The sequence below is a fragment of the Taurulus bubalis genome (assembly GCF_910589615.1).
Source record: "Taurulus bubalis genome assembly, chromosome: 2".
NCBI classification, from domain to species: Eukaryota; Metazoa; Chordata; class Actinopteri; order Perciformes; family Cottidae; genus Taurulus; species Taurulus bubalis.
The window spans coordinates 3,864,665-3,883,686 of record NC_136590.1 but is presented as its reverse complement, the minus strand read 5'-3'; the positions used below and the strand labels follow the sequence as shown (position 1 = coordinate 3,883,686).

General features: G+C 42.4%; 1 protein-coding gene across 1 annotated transcript in view; it reads left to right on the top strand.

The window, feature by feature from the left end:
• LOC306732787 (myosin phosphatase Rho interacting protein) overlaps positions 1–19,022 on the top strand; it is a gene marked incomplete at its 5' end in the record, with an annotated part of 41,895 nt that overhangs the window by 22,029 nt on the left and 844 nt on the right. The window contains 14 exons of the mRNA XM_079213950.1: positions 2,488–2,544; positions 3,057–3,125; positions 3,228–3,317; positions 4,333–4,442; positions 5,085–5,652; positions 6,344–6,469; positions 8,130–10,685; positions 14,075–14,222; positions 14,366–14,483; positions 15,193–15,352; positions 15,440–15,553; positions 15,738–15,824; positions 15,957–16,119; positions 17,724–17,809. Of these exons, the coding sequence (XP_079070076.1) occupies positions 2,488–2,544; positions 3,057–3,125; positions 3,228–3,317; positions 4,333–4,442; positions 5,085–5,652; positions 6,344–6,469; positions 8,130–10,685; positions 14,075–14,222; positions 14,366–14,483; positions 15,193–15,352; positions 15,440–15,553; positions 15,738–15,824; positions 15,957–16,119; positions 17,724–17,809 (4,452 nt within the window). The remainder of the gene's footprint in view (positions 1–2,487; positions 2,545–3,056; positions 3,126–3,227; positions 3,318–4,332; positions 4,443–5,084; positions 5,653–6,343; positions 6,470–8,129; positions 10,686–14,074; positions 14,223–14,365; positions 14,484–15,192; positions 15,353–15,439; positions 15,554–15,737; positions 15,825–15,956; positions 16,120–17,723; positions 17,810–19,022) is intronic.

The window sequence follows — 19,022 nt, the reverse complement described above, 5'->3', positions numbered from 1 at the left end:
TCAGACGATGAACACGGGCACCAGACAGCTGTTACAGATCAAGCAGAGAGGAAATTAGCCATGAAGTTGTCTCCTGTCCCTCATTTCTGAAAAAATTGAGGCTACGTCCCTGGGACACATCCATAGTGAGTTTACTGCATCCTTTTGAGACTTTAATACTTTAATACTAGGAACAAGAATAACCATTCAGAAATATATTGATGTTTAGCACACAGCAGTACTTAACCTTTTACAACCATGAATACACTTTCCTCTGATTAACTCTCAGGACTACTTTAAATGCTTGCTTTAAATGCAGATTATATATTTATTGCAGAATTATTAGCAGGGGCATAGCAACAGTTTAATTATTTACTTAATTTGATTACATTACCGATTGATCATAACATACATTTCTTACTGAGCCGAGACTGAGCCGAGACTGGGTGAAACTTTTCGTAGAATTTATCCTGTTGAAGGGTAGGAGGACATGCCTGTCCGGCGTAGACACCGGCTCCCTTCTGCTGAGGGAAAAGAAGTTTGTCTGCGATCCTCTTGACTCAAGATAAAATCACAGAAAACACCCTCAGGGTCATCCACCCTGATGAGAATCACCGTCGGCCAATTCCTGCCGACGATCAGGGTCCTCTGATCCATAAACAGAGACAAAGTTCTCCGATGTTTGTCCCGGGCGATGTTCTATCGTCCTCTGCTGAGTACCGGACGGTATCCCCCGTCGAATCCCTCTCGATGTTTTGAGTCTTCTCTTTTTTATCGTAACATTTCACAGTTTCCACCCGTTAAGTACTTTCAGTCCAATTAAATGGACGTATTCCACACCAACATTGCTACGGTTGGTCCTTTTTATAAAAGCAAAGAGTATTTAGCAAAGTTAAGGATTTCAGCTGAAAAATCGATATTCCTTCATGCATGGATCAGAGCAGGGTGACCCTGTGGTGTATAAACAATTCACTTCACTAGCCACAACAGTTCTCTTTCCAAAAACACCATCTATGCACAATCCTCTGCAAGACAAGTTAACCCACACAGACTCAACATTACATATTATCTTAGGGTTATTAAATCACACTACACAAATGCAAAATCAACTTTTAGGTTCTACTAATTTTGTATATACGCTATAGGCATATAGTTCCATGGCCTGGTCTTAAAGTCCTGTATGTATGCCTTTTGCTCAGGGAAGCTCTTCTGGGATCTCAACTCTACTTGACAGCATGTTTTGGCTTGCTTTGTCATGTTTCAGGTTGAATTGCTTGTTAAAATTGAAGATGCAGATGGATTTTCTTTCAAACAATGTATTGACTTTTTTTTCAGTTTTTTGCTACACATCGTGTCCCACAATGCTGCTAGAAAGCCTGCATATGAACTGCAAACAAACTAGTGCTCTTGTCAAGAAGATTGTTAGATATGGAAAGATGATCAGCACATGATAACATCTTGATTGTTTCAACATTAACCAACACTTGAAATGCTGTCTGAAGGCCACTGTGCTTCAGTGTGTCTCTGGTGTGGCAGACAAAGCCTCTCCTGTTCTGCTCAGCTGTAGGCTCCATGGTCAGCATTAGTGCCAGGTCTTCAGCTGTGGAGAGAGTTCGCTGGGTTGTTGGCGCTGAGAAACTACATTTGGTTAGGTAACAGTTGGGAGGATAGATTTTTAAAAGAAAGGTCTTTGTGGTCGCCACCCAACAGCATGTCTGTTCTGCTCAGAAACCAACGTATTGCCCTTGTTTCCCTGGGGAAATGGCTAAAGACACAGTACATATATATGTACTGCAGCAGTGTGAGTTTTCCTAATGTTTCTTTGGCCATGGTGTGGTGGTGCGAGGATGTGAATGTTGTAGGCAAACCTCCATGCTGCGGGGCGCAGTGTAGCCCCCTCATCTCTTCTCCAGGTTATTCTCCTCATTCAGCTCCCTCTGTGTGCAGACTTTGCCTGCTGTGTGTATTCATTGCACCCATTCTGTGGTTTATTGCTGCATTCCTGTCAGCCGGAGAAGCGTGACAGGTGTTTGTATGTCTGTGTGTGAAAGTGTATAACACAACTTACCACTGCTTCCAGAGGTCACCCTTCACATGCGTGTGTGTTTCTTCCACTGTTTGCAATCACAGCACTGGGTTCTGTCTCCTCAGCTAAAGTAGCACAAAGTCTCCCCCGACCAGTGGACCACATTTAGACAATGTCTTTGATCTATTGGTGGGGTCACCTTGTACCTCAGCTGACGGAGTGAGCATGTGATTTAGTAATTGAATTTGACATATTGCTAGTGGCGTTTAGGAATTATTAAAGCCAATTTTAACTTTTAGGATCAATTTGTAGTTGCTTTATTTTACCACATTTTAAAGTACGTGGTGGTAATATACAACACTTTCAGAAAGAATAATGACATGGCAAAATCACATTTTGCATGTTGAATAGTTTGACACGGCACCATCATTTTGTTCTGTGTTATTTCAGACATTTCAACATCTTTACTTTTTATTTTTTAGCCGGATTTACTGAACTTCAAGAAAGGTTGGATGGTGAAGCTGGATGATCAAGGCCAGGTACGTTATGAACTGTTAATCTGCCTTTGTCTGTAAACAAAATGAATAATCAAAGTGCCAAATACAGCAAAATATATGATTAAATTCATATATTTTTTGGGGGTTTATGTGGAATCTGTTTAAGTAAAAAAAATACATAAGTAAAACCCAAATTGAAAGAGCATATCTTACTTCAAATCATCCAGATGCATTGACATAGTTGAGTAAATAAAGTTTCAGTATGAAAGTGAACGGAGTCATCAAAAAGGGAGTGAACCGGTTCAAACAACATCTGAGCTGATCACGTAAAGCACTTTACAGAGGCGTGGTCACACTTTGATGTTGTGTCTTCAATGGACTAGACGAGGGTGGAGCCTGAACGCCTTTTTAAAATACATCTTTATATGATACGGAGAGAGGCATAGTCTGTGCCATTCTAACGCAGGTGTTATTGATGTACAATATGTGACTACCTCTTCTATATATCTTAACATTATGTGGATGTGAGAACCCTGTCTTTGCCTTTTTCCTAGTGGAAGAAATACTGGTTTGTTTTGACGGATCACAGCCTGAGATACTACAAGGATTCCATTGCAGAGGAGGTGAGCCTATTATTTTCTGTGAATACTTATTGTATAATTTCTGTTGAACAGTTCTTGTTTTATTTCATGTTTGCCCCCTGTCTCATCTTTGTGTTACCTCAGGCCTCTGACCTGGATGGTGAGATTGACCTGTCTACGTGCTACAGTGTAACTGAATACCAGGCTCAACGCAACTATGGTTTCCAAATACATGTAAGAAGTTTTGCCTTCTCATAAAAGACAAATGTTTTTCAAGCACTTATAATATCATAGGAGAAAATAGAATAGCCATATTGTGAATGTATACATGTCCAAAGAATGCTTTTTAAGATCTGAATAGTATCTATTTATCACACATTTTAATCTGAGAATGCTCTTCTTTCAAAGCCCAATTCACATAAATGAAAAATGTGATGTCATCTTTCCTTGGAAGAATGAGGTTGTGGATTTGTGAAATTGTCTTTTGATTGGAAAAACTAAATTACAGATATCTGCAATATATATCCAGTCAAAAGGGCCACTTGTACTTTTTACGGATTTAAATAGGTATCGTTCTATAGATTTTGGATTTTGTATGGCAGTTCTCTGTAGAAACTGTATACGGATAAAATAACCAGATACGAATGCCAGTTTTTAGCTAGTCCAATGAATACCAATCCCACAATGGCGTTTAAATGGGGCTTCCTGTCGGCATGTCGAAGTGTCCTTCAGGAAGACTCTGAACCCAAGTGAACTTCTCCTAAATATTTCTGATATAAAAATACTGATGACGACAAAAACATTTCCCCTTGGGGATTAATAAAGTATATATTCATTCATTCAAATGTTAAATGCATAGGTCACTTTTCATGTCTGTGAGTGACTATTAAACCCAATTAATACCCGATTAATACCCGATCCTTATTAATTAATACCCGATCCTTAGACTAAACAAAAACAGAACTCAAGTCCAAACGTGTAGTGAGAGTGAACTGGAAACGTCTGGCTGGGGATCCTGTGCGGGAGGTCTTCAATTATTATCTCCCAGCTGGCCTGGGAACGCTGGAGGGATCCCCCAGAATGAGCTGGAAAATGTTGTAGGTGAGAGGGAAGCCTGGATCGGTCTGCTGCTACCACCGTGACCCGACCCCGGATAAACGGCTGATAAAGGATGGATGGATAGATGGCAGTTGGAGCACATTACTTATAGGATCACATTGTAAATTTAATGGTGCTTTTGAATGTTTAGACTCAGGAGGGAGTGCACACTCTGTCGGCCATGACGGCAGGTATACGCAGGAACTGGATCCAGGCAGTCATGAAGAACGTCAGACCCTCCACTGCCCCTGATGTGGCAAGGTCAGTCCCATGTCAGCTCTGCTGCGCACACTTTTCAACTGTGATAGATGATTCAGCCTCTTCAGATGGAAAGAGGATTAAGCTGGAGGCAGCAGTGTCATGTCTTGTGGCATCACATCAAGTGTTGATTGTAAAAATAAATGTTATTTTTGTAGCCCATTGGAAAAAAAAAAAACATTAACGGCTCATTTGATTGATATGCCAGATACTTTCTCACTGTACTTAAGTATACTTATTATGTGTACATAAATATAAAATGATTAACTAATAAAGGCATCAGTGGATACTAACATTTTCTATTGTCAAACAATTATTATCAATAGGTGTTATTTACATTAAAAGTTAATTTGAATGCTTTAGAGACAAGTGTGTCTCCCAGCAAAAATAAACAGTCAAGATAATACTTTTGACAATATGTACTGTGTTACATCATGCTAATAGAGCCTGTTGAGTTGATAGTGGAGTGGTAAAAACAGCCAATGGTGGACATTACTCTCAGAATGTCTCTGGTAAGTGCAACACAGCCACACCCAATACACTTTAGGGTTTAGGACTCTGTGATGTGGTGAGCATCTTTTAGGACATGCCAATGAAAATTTAGAAGCTCAAACTTACTTGCCTGCCTTTCTCACTGCTTTCCAGCTCAACTGAGGAGCATGGCTCCTTCTCTCTTTTGGAGGGTCTAGTTAGGCCAGATGTCACCCAGGACTCTCCCTCCTCTGAGGCTTCGTCTGTGGAGAGAGAATCCATTCCGGCTGTCACAAAGAGCAGGGCGCGTGAACGCAGAAGAGAAGGCCGCTCTAAGACCTTCGACTGGGCCGAGTTCAGACCCATCGCTCAGGCTCTGGCTCAGCAGCGGGCCCAAGAGGCAGAGAGCCTCCACACAGACCTGAGTGAGCTGGAGCGCAGTCGGAGAAGAGAGGAGAGGCGGAAGAGGTATGAGTCTGTGACTAGCTCATCGACGGAGCAAACATCCGTTAACGAAGGAGGGAGGACAGACTGTGAGAGCGGCAAGGGAGTCGAACAAACCGATTCATTAGGTCCCATGTCTGTGGCGGGGCAGCAGAGGGTGGAGGAGGTGATTGAACAACACTGGCAACAAGTGGAGAAGACACCCATACGGGAGGAGAGGAGGGTGCTTCTCCCCACCACTATGCAATCCAGAGACACTGTTGAGCTGGAGCAGCTGCTGGAGAATTACAAGCAAGCGGTATGTTTATTCTATTCAGTTAATGGCAACTTTAGTGACACATAGCATGTTGTACACCATGGTAACAATAAGCAGAACATGAAATAAAATGAATGAGTCTCACTATTCTCCAATATAACATTTGGCCACATTTCCACTATCAATGCAGTTTAGGTTTGTTTCAGTTTTCTGAAATTGCGTAACTGGTCATGTAACTTTATACTGTCTGTCAGCGACCAAGCTACCGGCTGGCTTCCTCTCTGACTAGAACGTGAGGTGATCACCTAGATCAGTGGTTCTTAACCTTATTGGAGGTACTGAACCCTGCAAGCTTCATCAGTGCATTCATCGAACCCTTCGTAATTGGAAAAATAAAATATGATTTCTTCAAAACATAGGTATATATTTTGTTAGTGCACAAAATGAACCATGCATCAGTTCAAAGAACAAAAATCAACAAAACATGAATTTCACACAAACATAACTCAATGAATATTTACTGCAAATCAATGAAAAGAAGAACAATTGTGTGTTGCGGCCCGACATTGCTGGTGTGAACCGGGCTATACTGTGTGTGTCTTGATCCCTGCCGAACCCCTGAGAGTGACTCAGGGGATTTTTGGTTTTACAATATATATGAAAACTATGAATTGTCCAGGCTAATCAAAAACCATTGTTAACTATTACAAACGCTCCCCTGCTGCTCCTGCAGATAGAGGACCTGAAGTCTCAGCTGGAGTGCTGTCACCAGCAGCTCCTTGACTCAAACAAGCACAAGCAGGACCTGGAGCTCCGGCTGAGGACGGCTCCAGACGTCCGAACTGGTTACATCTCTCCGGTGAGTTTTAAGTCTCTGTGTATTCAGTGTGCAGCTGCATCGCACTGTTATTACTCTGCTATGATGCGAAATCCTATTGTAGATTACATGTATACCGTATTCTCAATTAAGCAGTGTTTTCTCCATGTTGTAACATTCTTTGCATGTTGTATTTTATTGTAAGAAAACATCAAACAAACTGACATCAAAGCAACAACAGATATGTGCCTTTGCATGAGTTCATTGCATGTAAAAAAAAAAAAAAACATTGAGATCTTATTACTACATTGGCTTCTACTAGTTAATCTCCTACCTCTGTATTATACATCTGCACTGTATCTGAACTCATGCTTGCAGTGACTTCGTTATTGCGTTGATTATGGACCAAGGAACTCAAGTGTGGTTGATGATGTAACTTTCTGAGGATTATTTCACTGTAAACGAAATAGGCAATTAAAATACTGCTAGGAATAATGTTTTCATTACACTTATTTGCTTTTCATTGATATTTATACACCAACCTTTCCACCTCAGAGTAGAAACACACTTGTCATTTGACAACTGTGTCCCCTTCTTTGCAAAAAGTGACAAATTAAGAAAATGGAAAAGTGCTCATGGAAAATAAAAAGAAAGAAATGATAAAGAGAAAAAACATTGTCTTTTGTATTTCCATTTAAAATGTTGTTTTTCTATTTAGGTTCTAATGTATATTAATCTGTAAAGGTTGTATCATATACATAGATAATCTTGGTAATATTTATAGCCTTATATTTTGTTATATTTGGTTAGAAATAGTTGATCACTTTATTTTTTTTATTTCAATTTAGAGTGATACTAACCTCCATGGTCACTCGTACAGTAGCTGTACTAAACATGTATGAACAATATAACCTCTTGGCTTGTTTTCTAAGAATTTCCATGGACGTCAGATTCTCATCTTCCATTAACTGCAAACAGACCCGCCATTTGTTCTGTCAACAATGTGATTGTATACTGAAGCTATGTGTTGGCAACATCTGTTTGGAATGTCTGTGCCTGTGTGTGGATGTATTGATGTTTTTTTCGGCTGAATGATTATTTTTATAGATGATTCAGTTGGTTACGGTTGAGTTCAAGTTAGGCTCGGCTGTGATTATAGATTCTAGTGTATGCAATTTTTGTCTTGCTTTTTGTTTGAGAAATAGAACACTTGTAAAGAATTATGGAGAACGTTTGAAAATATATTTGCACATTTGTTTTAAGTTGGATAATACTATTCACTATCTCCACTCAGAAAAGAATTGCTTTGGTGAGACATGAGCTCGGACCAGAGAACCTCAGAAAAGTGTTTGTAGGACCTGGTGTGCCTTCCATCCCTGAGTAAACCATCTAGCTTAAACTAATATTGCATTACTTGCCACATGAAGTAACTTCTAACCATTTAATGTGCATGCTCTGTTGTGATTCTAACTTGGCCATTTAATCTCTTTCCTTTGCTTTGCATTTACACCATTAAAACTTAACGGAATCTTGAATTTGTTTCAAATCACTGTTGATGTACACAGTTTGGGATTATGTGGGAAATCTTTTTGTAATGTCACTTTTAAATGGGGAAAATAATTGGTAGTGAAAACGCTGAAAATTATTACCAAGCTTAATGTCTCCCCTGCTGTTAACCAACTGTCTGGTCCCCTTTTCCAAGCTGGAGCACCCTTTGGGTCTGGAGGCTGATGTGACGCCCCAGACGAAGAGGCCCGAACTGGTTAGTTCTCAAGCACAGAGTTTAACAAAGAAGTACCAGGAGACCAAAGAGCTCCTGAAGCTGCAAGAGCTGAAAAAGCGTAACATGCAGGCACAGCTTGGCCTCTCGCTTTCTCACCTACCCATCAAGGAACCTTACTTTTCTGAATCCCCAAAACCATCCATTGTGGAAGACCCTCCTCCCCCTGAAGTTGTTCAAAAAACAGTTAGCTTCTTGTTCCAGGACAGCATCGAGGCAATTCAAGAACTAGAAGACTCATTAGCTGGTAAACCTCTGTCCCTAACGGAGCTGGGGAAAATGTTGACATTCCATAGCTCTTATCAAGAGACAGCAGAGACGCATCAACTTCAGAAGCTCTTAGAGGGTTGGAAGTACCACCAGGAGATAGAAAATGAAACATTAAAAAAGAGTTTAGCCAGGGCAGGTGAAAACATCCGTGAGTATGAAGCTCATCTTCTTACCATGGAGGATTTTGTGGGGAAGGTTCAGAAGCCAAGTTTTGAAAGCCTAAAAAGCCCATATGGCCCTCTCTCAGAAATTGATAACCATTCAGAGACAAATGAGATGACGAATGGGATGCTCTCTCAGAGGATTGAACTTTTGACTAGTGAAAACGGGGCATTGAAACAACGGTGTCAGGAGATAGTCAATCAGCTGACTGAGGCTGACAGAGAAATTGACAGACTGAAAGTGGAGCTGATCGGCCAGCAGGGCGGCAAACAGCATCAGCTGGTCATGGAAGAGCTAAAAAGACTGAAGGCTGAATTGGCTGAAAACCAGGCAAACACTATAGACAGGGAGTATTATGAGAGAGAGCTGAATGAGAAATCCTTGAGGCTTCATGAAGCTCTGATTACATTGGAGGAGCTTGGCAACACCCTAAAAGACACCGAGAAGAAGCTGCAGTTGAAAGAGGCCAAGTTCAAAGGTCTGGGCTTCCACGCTGATTATGAGGAAGAGGACATACTACCAAAGCGAGAGCAAAACGAAGAGCTCCTCCAAGCCTCAAAAGCAAAGTTATTTGAGATGGAGGCAAACCTCCAGTCTACAAAGCAGCGCTGTTTGGAACTTGAAGCCAGGAATAGTGAACTAATCACACTAAACCAGGAATCTGAGATAGTCAGTAGAGAAGAGCTAAGAGAAGCAGAAAACAAAATAAGAATACTCCAAGAGAAGAAAGGTAGAGTTGAAAAGACACTTAGCGAGTGTGTTGATGCAGGAGAGAAGCAGGTTGATGATAAAGGACGTCTAAAGCAAGTAGTAGAAGAGATTGAGATGAAGTCTGAGGCGATTAATCAGGTTTTAGAGATGTTACCAAAGGTAACTGTTAGTGTAGAGAAAACGCTCTGTGATTTAAAAAGTACTTTATTTGGTTATTCAAAAGAAGAGCCACTCTGTGTAAGTCAGAAAGACATGAGGTTGGTAATGGAGGGAGAGTTCTGGAGCCAGCTGTTGGGTTCCTCTGAAATCCAACCAGAGGAGAACACAGACCGCTGTGAAAGAGGTGTGGCACAACAGATGATGGCACAGAAGCGCCTGATGCTCCTCACTAGACAGATTTGTCCACAAGCAAAAGCTGAGAGAGAGCTATTGACAGATTTTGCAGCCATGTACAGATGGCTTGATGATGAAACGCATGCTCTAATTCTTAAAGAGTTAGCAGAGACATTGGAGGCCAAGTCAAATGTTTTAAAGCAGATAGCATTTAGTGTGACATTGGCCAAAGATGACCAGCTTGTGTCTTTGGCTCTTACAAGCTTTGATTTGGATGGAGAACAGAAACGGACTTCTCAACATCTGTATGATGCTCTAACAGAAGCCCAAATGTCTTATGTGATCACTAGGCTGAAAGTCCAACATGAGAAAGAATTAAAGCAAAAGCAGACGGAGGTTCAGATTGGTAGTTTGGATTGTCCTAAATTGAGAGAAGCCACCAGAGATCTGGAGTCCAAACTCGCAAAGGCTTCTTTGAAAAGCACCACAGGGCCACAAACTTTGGTTCAGATCGAAGGAGAGCCCATAGACACCCTGGACACATCCATTGAGCTTCATGACATGATGGCCATGCATAGGAAGGAACTACGAGAGGTCAAAGACTGCTACGAGCAGGAAGCTGAAAAGCTGAGGAAGGACATTGCTAAGGCCGGTGAGACACTGCGTGTCCGCTCAGAAGAAAAGGTAAAGGAGATCCACTCTCTGACTAACTGCATGGAGAAGCTAAAGAAGAAGCACGAGACGGAGAGCACAACCCTCATTGAGAGGTTTGACCAGGAAATGGAAGAGCTAAGAAGCATGATGAGTCCAGCGGACCCAGGCAAGAATTCGACTGATGAGGACACACCGCCGCATCGCGCCGCGTCCCAAACCTTGAAGGAGCTCATTCAGGAGCTGGTCACCAAGGTCTCGGTCATGACCCAAGAGATGAGACGCCGTGAAGTGCATGGAGACGCGACAAGTCTGCGGCTGAAATACGAGAAAGACCTGGAAGACCTGAAGGTGGAAGCGCTCCTTGTCCTTGCTGTCCTCCATCCTTCCCCACACCTTCTAACCCCGCTCACCCTACTTCTGCTCTTTGTTGTGTACATTACTTTTCTTCTGTGTTGCATGAAAACTAACCTGCTCCAGGTTTATGTGGGCATTGACGCTGCAGTTGTGTACTGAGGAACCCATTTTGTTAAAGTTTGTAGAACTGTGAGTAAGTGGAACATTGAATTATCCACAAAAAAAGCCCACCTCATCAGCCTCTGAAATGAGTTCCTCTGGTCGTAGTTCAATGTGCTTCTAACCCTATGCCTCTGCTATGCCGCACTTGAAATTGTTAAAACCTCTTTTTAACACTTTTGAATATCTAGAATTATGATTTCAAATTATCTCAGCTATGAGTTTGATCTCTTTTCCTTTGGCTGTTTCTACTAGCAGTTTAATCGTAATGCCTATTTTTCCTCATAACAGTTGATCATATTACCTTTCAGTTATTTGACCAAGTAATTTTAACTCAAGGTCTACTTATTGGCTTCTTCTAGTAAGCTCTCAACTGCATCTGGCGGTCATGAATAGCAAACTGAGCCGTGGTCTCAGTTGTGGAGATGTGATCGAAGTATGGAAGTCCATGGAAACGGCAAACGGCTTCATTTGCTGGTGGAGGCAGTGAAATGTGGTTAAAATATCTGAAAGAAGCTAGTGAGCCGACCTCTACGATTTAATAAAACCACTGAACATGTTCTTTTTATTTAAAATTTTAGAAGTATTTGTCATAGTACATACTTTTACGAAATGTATTCTCTGCATTTGACCCATCCTTAGTTTTTTAGGGAGCAGTGGGCAGCCCCTAGTGAGGCGCCCGGGGAGCAATTTAGGGTTAAAGTGTCTTGCTCAGGGACACTTCGACAGACTGGGGATTGAACCAGTCATCCCCATGGGCTACAGCTAGCTATATATATATATATATATAAACAAATTAATTTTATTTAATTTAGTGCTGGGCAAAGATGAAAAAATGTAATTGATTAATCACATGATTTTTCTGTATAGTATATGTATAGTGGAGTATCTGTACTGTATATTTTTATGCATAGTGCGATTAATCGCACTATGCATAAAATTCAATAATGAATGAAAAACTAGTGTATTTTACGCTTTTATTTTAAAGTAATGTTATCAGAGCAATATAACAGGCACAGCAAGTTAACATACAGAGTATATAAATCTGTTTTCTTTTTTTCTTCTGAACAGGTACCAGAAGAAACATTTGTCTTTTATCAGGGAACAACAGTCAGTTCAGTTCAAAAATGGAAAAAATGACACTCTTTGTGCCAAGACAGTGTCTGATCCGGTCGACCATAGTATCAAAGTGATCAGCTGTACTTGTGGTGGATGTTAAACAGTGTGTTGGATGCTCAGATATTCATCTTCTGTCTTAGCTAACTAATACTCACTGCTCTGTCTGAGTAGTGAGTCCATGTCCCCGCCATGACCCAGGATATATTTACACACAAGATACAAAGCCTGACATGCTGAGCAGGATGTTTACGTTGACTCTGTGGGGGAGACGGTTCAGCCTGTCACAGTAGCTTCCTGGGCCTTAGCTTTCAGGGGGCTTTATCCCTGTGAAAACACGCTGGACCTCCATTTCTGCTGTTTGGCCGGAGCTAGACTGAGGCAGAAACAGGGACAGAGGCCAGGGCACAGCCGTCAACTATGCCCTCAGATTAGTGGCAGTGAATAGAGGCCGGAAGCAGGATGAGGTCTATAGTTGGGCTCGTGGAAAGGCCATTGAAATCACTTCTTGTGGAAACGTACACTGTAGTTATAATAGCAGCGTAATGGCTGCTTTCTAAAAGTGTGTCGATGAGGAAAGCCGACAGCAAAAATGACGTATGCTGAAGAAACTTTGAACTGCAGTGTCTCAGACGGCCTGCTAATCATGATTGTATTAGACGCCGCTTAACCCCACATTCCATTAAAGATTTGGCCCATAGGCAGATTAGGATTTGCACATTAGCTGCAGGCTCCAGCCTGATTTAATAAGCATCATCAGTGAATGTTTTTCTGTGGGTAGGAGATGTAAGCACACGCTTTGTTACCCCCTCTTCTCATTGTCTGTGCATTCCTTCAGTGTGTTGGGAACCTGTCGTTCCTCTCAACCCTTTCTGTACTCACACAGGCTCCACTTTCTCATAGCTAACAGGCTGTAGCTTGCAAGTGATTTGCTGGAAATGAATGACGATGGTGATCAATGTTCCCTCTAATTTTTTTCAGCACTGAGCACTTTTTTTTTTTTCTGAGCGCACATTTCAGCATTTGTGAGCAATTCGCAACCACACGACCTCCCAAAAATGACCACAAGCCTGCGTTAGCCATAGGGGATTCAAAGAGATGGCAGCAAATGCATCAATATGTATACAAGGTTGATATTTATTCAATATCCTTTATAATGGCTGGACTTTGGGAACATTTTAATGATGGTGTTTTACCAGTCAGTTTAGTTGAACTTAAAGGATATTTGTTGAACTTCAATAAGGGGAGGTTATGACTGGTTATGACTGATAATGATATATATAAAAAAATAAAAGTATCAAAGGTGTTTAGTCATTTCTCAGCAGGTACAACATTTAAGTGGAACTTCATTGAAAGAAAAATGCTAATGCGGTGCTTAACAATAATTATAGGCCTATTAAATTGACATGGCATTTTTCCTAAAAGTAGCCTATATAAACAATTTAATAACTTCATATTCTTCATATTTAAATATGTCTGAAAGTTTCATCCTACCTGTGCCAGTTCGGACTATTTCATCTAGCCACTCATGTTTGAACGTTAGGCAGACCTTTTTCTGGGGCGCCTGCTCTGCCTTTCTTTTCGCCATGGTAGCCTATAACTGCTGGAGCAGGGCCCGCAAAGAGGAGCCTAAACAGCGCCGGCCCGAGCTCATGTGGCGCTCTAAGCGAGCTTCACTCCTGGCGCCCGGAGGAGGACAGCGGGGGTGGGGGGTGCTAACGGAGGCAGAGTGCTAGCAGAGGTACAGAGAGCGCATGTCGAGAAACGGGACGCTGATTGGCCAAGAAGACTCGACACCGCACATCAAAGATCGTATTATTGAGGAGATGGCTCACTCCTATCTCAGAAACACTGGCGCAAAAAAGATTTTTAACCCCTGAAAAAAAATCGTTTGTGCGGTCGGAAAAATCTATTGCGCGGCCACTTCGACTGGCCTGCGCGGCCGCGCACGCCCGCAGCTTAGAGGGAACACTGATGGTGATGTGCGTTGGCTTATATTGTCGGGCCCGGGGTTTGTTCCTGCTCAGTTTACGTGGTCAGGAGAACCTTTTGGTCCACGTCCAGATGGCCATGAACTCACAGTCGCTCCGTGTTTTCCTGTCTCACAGGCCACCTGTGAGAGGGGCTTTGCTGCCATGGAAGAGTCCCATCAGAAGGTAATAGATGAGCTGCAGAGGAAGCACCAGAGAGAGCTGGAGAACCTGCAGGATGAGAAAGAACGATTGCTGGCAGAGGAGACTGCAGCCACCATCGCTGGTAAATATCATCCTCAATCCAATAACCTTTAACCTTTCAGGAGAAACCAGAGACAGCACAGAGCTGCTATTGTGGTACTTCATCACTAAACGCTTGGTAATAAGACAGTTATGAAAGTTGTTTGTGCTTTTTTTTTATTTTAGCAATTGAAGCGATGAAGAACGCCCACCGGACAGAGTTGGAAAAGGAGCTGGACAAAGCTCGAAAGGCCAACAACAACACTGAAAACGCAGACATAGAGGAGATTCGCAGACAGCATGAGTAAGTTGTCCATGCTATGAAGTATGGGCTTCAGAACGAGTTGAATGGAACACACCCCACAGAGAGGTCATATCATGGGATGCACTGTAACGATTAAATGAATGACATCTAAACATCACCAAACTTGGTGGATATTTTAAATGAAGCTGTTGAAAATTGACCAAAAGAGCGTGGGTTGATGCTGACGCTTCATATATTTTAACCTTTGCCAATCACCTGCCTGGTGAAGCAGTTGTAGAAATAAACACCAATTTGTATGGATATTTATTGTATTTCCAAAACGATACTGCCGTTGGTTTTAATAATACAGTATCTGGCGGTTTGACCTCTTAGATGTTCTTCCTGTGCTTTTATTCCGACTGTTTGATCTGAGTACTGATAAAGTGCTGAAGTATCAGTGTTGCAGCTCTCGCTCATGACTTGCTGGACATGTGTTACTGTACTCGCATGTTATGTTCAGCATTCTGTATCGCAGAATGCTGAACTTGGTGACAGGTGTTGACAGTAAATCGAAATATAAATAAATTAAATGGAATTTCATTAAGCTGAGAGTTTATATGGTTTGTGGTTTTGGGAGAAGCGCTGACTCTGGACTGTAAGGTTGACTAAATGAGAGATTAACATCTAGCTTTGTTAGCACCCTTTTACTCCTGAAACCAAACTAGTGGTATTTGATTGTCTGACAGTTTGACATCGTGTTATGTTTTAGGGAGGAGCTGTGTTCTTTCCAGCGGGAGATCGAGGTGTTGTCCGAGCAGTATTCCCAAAAGTGTCTGGAAAATGCCCACCTGGCCCAGGCGCTGGAGGCCGAGAGGCAGGCCCTCAGGCAGTGTCAGAAAGAGAACCAGGAGCTCAACGCACACAACCAGGTGCAGACTCACTGCAGAACACAAGCAAAGGTACACGCGAGAATACCTGCCTTTCTGCTTAAAGCTTCTAAGCCTCTTTTTTTTTAGGAGCTGAACAACCGCCTGGCAGCAGAGATCACCAAGATGCGCTCCATGACGTCTGAGGACGGAGTGGGAGATGGAAACACCACAATACACGGGAAAGAACTCTACGAGTTTGAGGTAAAGTTCAAGCATAAAAAGCGCTTCCAACCAAGCAATGAAATATTAAAATGTGCATAAAATTGTGTACAGATTATATCGATAACAAGTCTGTACCAGTGAGGTTTTAAAGAGCAGCTTGTGCTCCTGAGGCAGCTTCCTGCATCTGTTTATCTTTATTTGTTATTTCAATATTTTTCTCTAGGTGATGCTTAGGGTGAAGGAGTCAGAGGTCCAGTACCTGAAGCAGGAAATCAACTCCCTGAAAGACGAACTCCAAGCTGCCCAAAGAGTACAGTGTTTCTTTTATATAAAATAAACTGAATTGAATTGAATTTTAGATAGCACTGGAACATCCATGATTTCCTTGCCGAGAGACGACATGAATACCCTTTATCTGAACTACCAAACAATGTGTTTTCAGGACAAGAAATATGCAACAGATAAGTATAAAGACATCTACACAGAGCTGAGCATTGTCAAGGCCAAAGCAGAGCAGGATCTGGGCCGGCTCAGAGATCAGCTGCAGCTGGCTCACGAGGCGCTTGGGGAGCCATCGCTGGAGGAAGTGGAGCGAGGAGGATATGGTATGAACAAATTCAATTCAATTAACCCTCGTGTTGTCTTGGGGTCAAAATGACCCATCAACACACATACATATACACTCGTACACGGGTCATTTTGACCCCCAAGACAACACAAGGGTTAAGTTTATTTTGTATAGCCCAGAATCACAAATTATCCTCAGAGAGCTTTACAATCTGTACACATACCACATCCCTGTCCCGGGACCTCACATCGGAACAGGAAACAATAGAGGAAACCCGTTTCACAGGGGGAAAAAGGAAGAAATCTTCAAGAGAGCAACAGAGGAGGATCCCTCTCCCCGGATGGACAGAAGCAACAGATGCCATGTGTACAGAATGAACAACGTAACAGAGTTACAGCATGAATATGACAGAAATTATTCATATATCAGAATCAGCTTTATTGGCCATGTGTGTCTACACTGGCCGCACCAGCTGTTTATCAGCTGTTAGAGTGATTTGAAGGCACCGGTCGGAAATGCACGGCCCGCCACTGATATATACATATTATATACAATAAACAAGATACATATAAAAAAGACAAATAAAGACAACAGAGTAGTCAGAGTAGTGCAGATGAGGAGTCTGGTTAATTGTTCATCAGAGTGAAGGCCAGTGGAAAGAAGCTGTTCCTTGGCATACAGTGCTCTGTACCGCCCCCGAGAGGGGAGGAGTTGGAACAGCTGGGTCCAGGGTGTGAGGGGTCTGCAGTGATCTTTCCAGCCTGCTTCCTGACTCGTGAGGTGTCCAAGTCCAGGATGGAGGGCAGGCTGGAACACAATAGTTCTAATGAGTAGTAGGCATAGACCACGATCCAAATAACCACGAGCCATCGTTGCACCTTGCCTAGTAGCGCCAGTGTATGAATGGGTGTGAATAATGACAAGTAGTGATACTTTATAGTCAGAAGACTAGAAAAGAGATATACAAGTACAGTCCATTTCCCATTTATTTGATTTATTCACCAAAATGTAGCCCAAGAGTAAAAATACGAATTTCACAGCTTTGAGTCCAAAGTTAGCCATGGGAGTCGTGGTATTAGGGGACCCTAAAAAAATAGAAAAAGACGTCTTAAAAAAACGAAGTAGTTTGTGACTTATATGGGAGGCTGTTGAGGAAATATGTTGTGTTTTCACGAGCAGTAACTGAACAGGACTCAAGACAGCAGGTCTCAGCTGGGCTCCAGTCTGGTTTCCCTCTTCACCTCCTTTTGCTCTCCTCTGGAGAGAAACTCCCAAGTGGGGTGGAAGATGATGGAGTCCTATGTTTGATGAATTGTCTGTACCGTGCCCCCATACTGTCCACACCTCACTCAGAAGCCAGGTCACCTCGGCATGTGGTCTATCTGATCGGGAGCACGATGCGATGTGGGAGCAGACGGACTCGACTGGCTTGATGGGATGAAAAACGTATTGCAAAGAGCACGGCCTGAGAGATCATTTGACAAGCTCTCTAAAATCACTCAGATCTGCCATACAGAATGAATGTGGGGGTGCAGGGGGGCATGAGGCCTATTGTGTGTCGCCTAAATTAGCATTCTGTACACTTGGACCCTTTCTCTGTAGTTTCCCTTTATCTGAACTCTGACACATTTTCCTTCCCAGACATCATGAAGTCCAAAAGCAACCCTGACATACTCAAGATGGCAGCTGCTGCAGCCAAACGCTCAGAGCGCACCATGAGGTCAAAGGTGGGTTTTCTTTAGTTCATGAGGAGTCAAATCAATCCTTCCCCCCACTGTGGGTCAGCACACATTGTGTTTTATTGCTCAAGCTGCAGCCGGTTCAGAACTGACAGAGCAGTCCTGTTTTGACATTGGAAGTCTCCCACCAAACAGAGGTTGAGCAGTTTCACGTGACTTATTGCCATCTCCTGGTTGCATGCAGCATTGCATGCCCACCGTTGCCTCAGTATCTGCAGTGTTCCTGCTGGGCCGCCTGTGTTTGATCTATTCTGTGACTCCATCAAAACTGCCGTTTTGGGGATTGTGATACAGATTAAACACCACAGTAGTCTAACACACACTTGCTGGTGTGTTTTCCCCTTCTGTCCTCAGTCTGTGAGTCGAGACATGCCCTGGGACAGTTAGGGCTGCTGAGGACGTGTAGGCCTCCTTCTCCTTTAGGTAAATCAAAGCAGACGCACAAACCGGTGGTTTAGGCACATCCTCTTGTCCTTCGCCTCTGAAGCACTCAGTAGATCTGAAACACTACTTCACATTAATAAGCACAAATATTCTACTTCACGGACATACTGTATCCAAGATACAGTATCCAAGTTATCACTGGGTTTTTAATCATTACTAATCTGTGTCCTTTCACATAATTGAGATTTTTTTTTAATCAGTTGCTTACTATGAAGCTCCAAACCAACAACAAATGTAGCAAAAAAAAAACATTGGTAGCTAAAACATAGAGCTCAAGCTTCATCTGACTACAGTTCATTATTATCTGGACTGCTGTAACAATAGATCAGTGGTCTGGCTAATGCTACTTAGTTTTAGATTAGTTTGGCAAATGAGAAAGGAAAAATGAAATCTCCAAAACGTCAATAACGACCCGATGTTGTGCACAGACAGTCATGTGTTACTCTATACAAGGGGCACCTACCGCAGTGCCTCTGTGACTCTGACAGCCGGTTCTCATATATGTTTTCACTTCAATTAAGTATTTCCACAACTAGATGGCGATGCTGCTATGAAGATAGAAGCATAGTGTCTGGGAACTTGTATGTACTTTTGTCTAAATAGCTATGTTAGTGCTTGGCGTCTAAAAAGATTAATTTACTGGCTCCGATGATAAACGGGTTAGCAATCAGCTTTAATGTGTTTGAACGTTGTGATTCCATTTTAGAGATTGAATCACTGGGTGAAAACATTAACTGTCCAGAAGAAGCTGTATTTC